Source organism: Heterodontus francisci, chromosome 20 (genome assembly GCF_036365525.1).
Source record: "Heterodontus francisci isolate sHetFra1 chromosome 20, sHetFra1.hap1, whole genome shotgun sequence".
NCBI classification, from domain to species: domain Eukaryota; kingdom Metazoa; phylum Chordata; class Chondrichthyes; order Heterodontiformes; family Heterodontidae; genus Heterodontus; species Heterodontus francisci.
In genome coordinates, this window is record NC_090390.1 from 54,161,503 (window position 1) to 54,168,064 (window position 6,562).

Here is a 6,562-nt window from a genome sequence, read left to right on the forward strand (position 1 = left end):
TTGCCAAAACTTATCTCCCCAAGACCAATCTACTGCTCTCTTGACCCCCTCTCATTTCTCAACTAGCCCTCCTGACTCCTAACCTAGTGACCATCAATAGCTCATTTTGCTCAGGTAAGGTCATACTCCCTACTAAAACCAGTATCGCATTAAACCCCGCACCACCCCCCCAACCCCCGTAAACAGCACTCAAAAAGCCATGGTCAACCTCCCCATCCTTACGAACTACCTCATCTCTAATCTCTTTCCTCTCTAAACAGGTCCCCACATAAGTTAACTGCTCCCAGAATTCCATTTGAATCCCGTCAGTCCAGCTTCTGCCCTTCCTGCACACCAAGACTTCCCTAGTCAAAATCATAAATGATATCCTCTGTGACTGGTTGTGGTGAGTTATCCTTCATTGTCCTCAACTTCTGCATTGCATTTGTTACAGCGGTCCACTCCAACCTCTCTCATTGATTTTCTTCCATTCACCAGTTCTATAGAGCTGCCTTTACTTGGTTCCACTGTGGTAACATAGTCAGCCCATCACCAGCAATTGTTTGACTTCCTGCTGTAACCTGTAGAATTTTTCCAAGGTTCTACCCTTAGACCCTCCACGTTGCAGCTTGATAACTTCATCCACAGGGATGAAGTCAGGTATTATATGTACACTTGCAACACCCAACTCTGTCCCTCTTCAGATGAAGACCATGTTGTCAGGCTACCTATCAAATATCAAGTCATAGATGCATCAATACTTCCTCCAATCGAGAATCGGAAAAACTGATGCCATTGTTTACAGCCCCTCCAAACTGAACTCCACGACCACTCGCTCAGAGTGAACCAGACTTTGCAAAACCCTGGCATCCTTTCAACCCACAGCTAAGCTTCAAAAACTACATCCTATTCTATTCATCACCAAGATCATTCTCCACTTTAATATCATTGCCCCTACTTCAGTTCTTTCACCACTGAAGACCTTATTCACGTTTATATCACTTCTGGACTTGATTCCTCCAATCTACCACCCATCGTAGACTTCAATTTATCCAAAATTCTGCTGCTTATACCCTGTACCACAGCATGTTCTGTGCTCCTCCATACTAGCTGACCTGCATTGGCTCCCTGACACCCAAGACATTTGATATTAAAATACCTGTCCCCATCTTCAAACCCCTCCATGACCTCACTCTACACTCTGCAACCTCCTCCAGTCATACGTCTCCAACACCTTGTGTTTCTCTGACTATGCTAAATTGATTTTTTTCCCCCCAAAATATACTTTATTCATAAAATTTGTAAAAGTACATTACATGACAGTTCAAATTTGACATTACGTGAAGTGCAATGCAAATCAGTTTCTTTCAATACAGTACATGAGGTGCCCCACTACACTTGCCATTACAAGTTATATTTACAATGTACATTTACATTTCATGTCAAACCTTCTCTGCTGCATACAGCCCAAGGGGTTTTACACGGATTCCAGCCCCTCGGTATACTATGGCGCGAGGACCTTACACATTGAGCCTTTGCAGCGGCTGCCCCAAGCTTTAGTGTGTCCCTCAGCACTTAGTCCTGGACCCTAGAATATGCAACACTCAGTCGTCGACAGTTGTTTGTACTGGAAGACCAGCAAGTTTCAGGTAGGCACATTCCAGATGGAGGTGCCGATGGTCTCTTCCCGACTGGAGCTGCCTTGAGGCAGTGTGCGAAGGAGGTGAGACTCCAGGCATGCAGGAAGGATCTTTCTCATCACCAGCCAAGCTACGTCCTGGTGCTTGTTTGAAAGTTCTGGCGATGAGGAAAAAACGTACCTAACGTCACCCTCATCCTGATAGCCACCTTTGTGTGCAGCTGCATCAAACTGTGCTTAGACCCTTGATACACAAGCAAGTGTCACTACATGCAGAGGTTCTTTCTGTCCCTCATGTTGCGAAAGGTGGGTCTGGCCAAGTTGCTGTGGAACGCTCCATTCAGTTGGACCGTGCCGTACCACCTATCCCTCATGGAAAAGTTTGTATAGAAAAACACCACAAATCCATCAGGCAGTGGTCTGCATGTAATGGCCTCGAGACCCTGTGGGAACAGGAGATGGTGGATCCTGTTGGATGGTTCCCTGAGCAGGCTGTCAAAGTCATTTGGCAGAATGCCTCAGCTCCAGAACTTGACTACTGATATACAAATCACTGTAGTCCAAAAGACAGTTTATAGAACACATGTTCATCTGTCCAGATTTGCATAACAGGATGTTGGCGCCCCATACTCCTGCTCTCCTGTTGGTGAGGTATGCTCCAAGGAAACTTTTCATCCCATCTATTATTTTTGATATGTAAGCCTCCATACAGTCTGTTAATGAGCTATTCCACCACAGACCATGTCACATATTTTCACTTATTTGCATGTCATATTTGCATTCCAGAAAAGGCCACCAGACACTGATCAATTTCAGGAACCCTGCCTGACTTTCAATTTGTAGGTGATTAACTGGGTTTTGGCTTTATATTTCCAGTGCTCTTTGTAAATTCATTCATAACACTTTACCCCACCACATCATGTGCTGTACAACTTTTGACCAGCTTTTAATCTAGTCAGGTTCAAATCAGTTACAACCAGAAAGGGGCCTGGGAAAAGTTCAGAAAGTATGTCCAAAGTGAGGTGAAAACCCAATTTGTTCAGTACATTGCTTTAAACATGAAAGGCAAACTGCTGCTAGCGGAACAAATATTCATAGAACTAAAACATATCCTGGTGTACCTGTCTTTGAAGTGGATGAAAGAAATAAATGCAATGTTTGGAAAAGTTAAGCCTCAATGGACTTAGAAAGGTATTTTATAAACCAAAAATAGGAAAAGTGAGCACAAATGGCATTTTCAAGTTGGCAGGCAGTGAATCGTGGGGTGCCGCAAGGATCAGTGCTGGGGCCTCAGCTATTTACACTCTATATTAATGAATTGGATAAAGAGACAGAGAGTAATGTATCTAAGTTTGTTGATGATACAAAGCTCGGTGGACAGGTAAGCTGCGGGGAGGACATAGAGAGGCTGCAAAGAGATTTAGATGGGTTAAGTGAGTGGACAACAAGATGGCAAATGGAGTATAATGTAGGGAAGTGTGAAGTTGTTAACTTTGGTCGTAAAAATAGAAAAGCAGAATTTTTTTAAAAAGATGTGAAACTGCTAAGTGTTCAGAGGTTTGGGGGGTACTTGCACAAGGAACACACAAAGTTAACATGCAGCTGCAGCAGGCTATTAGGAAGCCAAGTGGCATGTTGGCCTTTATTGCAAGGGGATTTACTAAAATTGTACAGGGCTTTGGTGAGACCGCACCTTGAATACTGTGTCAGTTTTGGTCTCCACATTTAAGAAAGGATACACTTGCACTGGAGACGGTGCAGCGAAGATTTACTAAATTGGTCCCTGGGATGAGAGGGTTGTCATATGATGAGAGGCTGAGTAAACTGGGCCCATATTCTCTGGAGTTTAGAAGAATGAGAGGTGATCTAATTGAGACATACAAGATTCTGAAAGGGTTTGATAGAGCAGATGCTGAGAGATTGTTTCAGCTGCTCGGAGAATCTAGAACATGGAGGCACAGTCTCAAGATAAGGGACCGATCATTCAGGACTGAGATGAGGAGAAATTACTACACACAAAGGGTTGTGAATCTTTGGAATTCACTACCCCAGAGGGTTGTGGATGCTCCATCGTTGAATACATTTAAGGCTGGGATAGATAGATAGATTTTTGGTCTCAGGAAATCAAGGGATATGGGGAGTGGGATGGAAAGTGGAATAAAAGCCCAAGATCAGCCATGATCATATTGAATGGTGGAGTAGATTCAATGGGCCATATGGTCTACCACTGCTCCTATTTCTTGTGTTCTTCAGCAACATTACAACTCTGGCAATTTAACAGAACAATTTCATATTACAGACAACTAATCTTTTGAGGATTACAGTAGCATTTCTATCCAAAGCCAAAATTTAGCAAGATTAATTTTAATGAAACACTCTAAAGATCATTTCTTCAATTTTGACTGTACACTATTAATTACAGTTCAATTTACAAACTGACCAAGGGAACACGTGGTGAATGGCCCATGCTAAAGAAGAGCTTAGCAGATCTAAAATAACACTTTTTACTGCTACATACTCATAATTCACACAGAAATCCTTTCAATTAGTACTGGCTATGCTGAAAATTGCAATATGCTTTATGCTGGAATCGGCAGGGTGGGGGGTGGGGTTTGGAGGTGGGAGGAAAAGAAAGGGGTTCCTCAAGCTAATTGAAGAAGGCAACTGCAATTTAGCCTGTAATCAGCTCAAGGCTCCCACTGTAACAAACAAAGTACTGGAATGTTGCAACTGTGAGAAAATGAAGTTGATTTGTTAGAGGTATGGACAGGGAGAATAGGGAGAAACTGTTCCCACTTGTGAAAAGATCAAGGATGAGAAGGCACAGATTTAAAGGTAATTGGCAAAAGAAGCAATGGTGATAGGAGGAAAATCTTTTTCACGCAGCGGGTGGTTAGGAACTGGAATGCACTGCCGGTGGAAGCAGGTTCAATTGAAGTATTCAAAGGGGAATTAGATAGTTACCTGAAAAGGAAAAATGTGCAGGGTTATGGGGAGAAGGCGGGGGACTGGCACTAAGTGAATTATTCGCTCAAAGAGCTGGTGCAGACACGATGGGCCAAATGACCTCTCTGTGCTGCAACAATTCTGTGACTTGTATTTCAATAGCACTTTTCATGGTCAGAGGATGACCCAAATGCCTTACAGTCAATGAAATGTAGTCACTGTTGCAAAGTAGGCAACACAGCAGCCAATTTGCACACATCAAGGTCCCACAACCAACAATGTGATAATGATCAGATTTTTTTTTTTTAAGTGGATTTTGGTTGAGGTATACATGTTGGCCAGGACATGAAGGAAAACACCCCTGCTCCTCTTCAAAATACCACCATGGGATCTTTTACATCCACCTGAGAGTGCAGACAGGGCCACGATTTAATGTCTCAAGCAGATGAAATCACCAACAGTTCAGCTGGAACGTCAGCCTAGATTTTGTGCTCAAGTTTCTGGAGTGGGACTTAAATCAATGACCAACTGAGCTACAGCTGACACCAGGGACTGCAGGGGATGCTGTGGAAGAAGTCATACAGCCATAATTGTTCATTTCTGTCAATTAAATAATAGTTTTCCTAATTCTACTACAATTATAGAAGAACGAAAAGTTGAAATTCAACAAACATAATAGATGTCAAATACACTAAAAAGTTGCTAAAATTAGTCACACCGGACTAACGACATTTATATGCAGATCTGAGGAAAGAGGAGGCCGTCACAGACAAGTCTGATCTTGACCTAAATCACTTCTTCTTTGGCCTCCTTGTCTCGAGAGACAATGGGTAAGTGCCTGGAGGTGGTCCGTGGTTTGTGAAGCAGCGCTTGGAGTGGCTATAAAGGCCAATTCTAGAGTGACAGACTCTTCCACAGGTGCTACAGATAAAATTGGTTGTCGGGGCTGTTACACAGTTGGCTCTCCCCTTGCGCTTCTGTCTTTTTTCCTGCCAACTGCTAAGTCTCTTCGACTCGCCACACTTTAGCCCCGCCTTTATGGCTGCCCGTCAGCTCTGGAGATCGCTGGCAACTGACTCCCATGACTTGTGATCAATGTCACAGGACTTCATGTCGCGTTTGCAGACGTCTTTAAAGCGGAGACATGGACGGCTGGTAGGTCTGATACCAGTGATGAGCTCGCTGTACAATGTACCTAACTCACTATCTACTTTCAATTGGATAAGTCACTATTTAGGTCACATGAATTAGTTTTCTGAAATAATGGAGGTCCTTTCAATCCCCCAATATGCAACTTAATGAATTTTGGCCGACTTGTTGGGAACTGAGCGGTATTCAAAGTTTTGTCTCTTCAACTTTGGGATTGTTCTATTAATTTCAACCACAATAAAATTGTAGAGGTTCGCAATACTAAATGAGAAGCCAATATGCGATGATACCATTTTGTACTCAGGCAGTTTTACACAAACATTCCCATCTGGATACCACTAAGACTGGCGTTTAATGAAATCTCTCGGAATGCAGCAAATAGATTGATTTTCCAAAAGTGGTGTTTAGAGAAATACTTGAATGTTTCAGCCAGAAATAGGAAGTATCACTTGTCAGACCCAGCATTTATGGTTCACTAATAAACCACTGAAGAGGTGGAGACAGCTTGCCATTCCACCCCATCCCATCCCATCCCATCCCATGAGGGTTAGTAGTATCTACAATATCCTCACAAGACCAATGTTTAATCATTGTTTATCTGACAAAGAACCAAAGCTGTGTCACCTAACATCTGTCACATAGAGTGCCGGGCAGGTTTTCTCCCCCACTGAGCGAACAGACAACTTTAACACTTACCTTTTCACCGCTTCCGCTGAGCCAGGGATGGGAACCCCTCCTCCTTCCCCACTGTCATACAGAACCCCACTAATATCTAGCAACACTCCTCTCACTCTGCCTGCAGGCTGACACCATTCGGCCATGGTGGAAATAAAACACGCTGCACTTCGG

At 43.3% G+C, this 6,562-nt stretch overlaps 1 protein-coding gene across 3 annotated transcripts in view; it reads right to left on the reverse strand.

The window, feature by feature from the left end:
* Window positions 1-6,562, reverse strand: part of lhpp (phospholysine phosphohistidine inorganic pyrophosphate phosphatase) — a 150,276-nt gene extending 143,714 nt beyond the window's left edge. The window contains exon 1 of one of the 3 annotated variants that reach the window (XM_068052802.1): window positions 6,410-6,559. In XM_068052802.1, coding sequence (XP_067908903.1) covers window positions 6,410-6,534 — 125 coding nt within the window. In that variant the 5' untranslated portion in view covers window positions 6,535-6,559. Of the gene's footprint in view, window positions 1-6,409 lie in introns of all 3 variants that reach the window. The other 2 variants (XM_068052801.1, XM_068052803.1) reach the window with 2 other exon arrangements.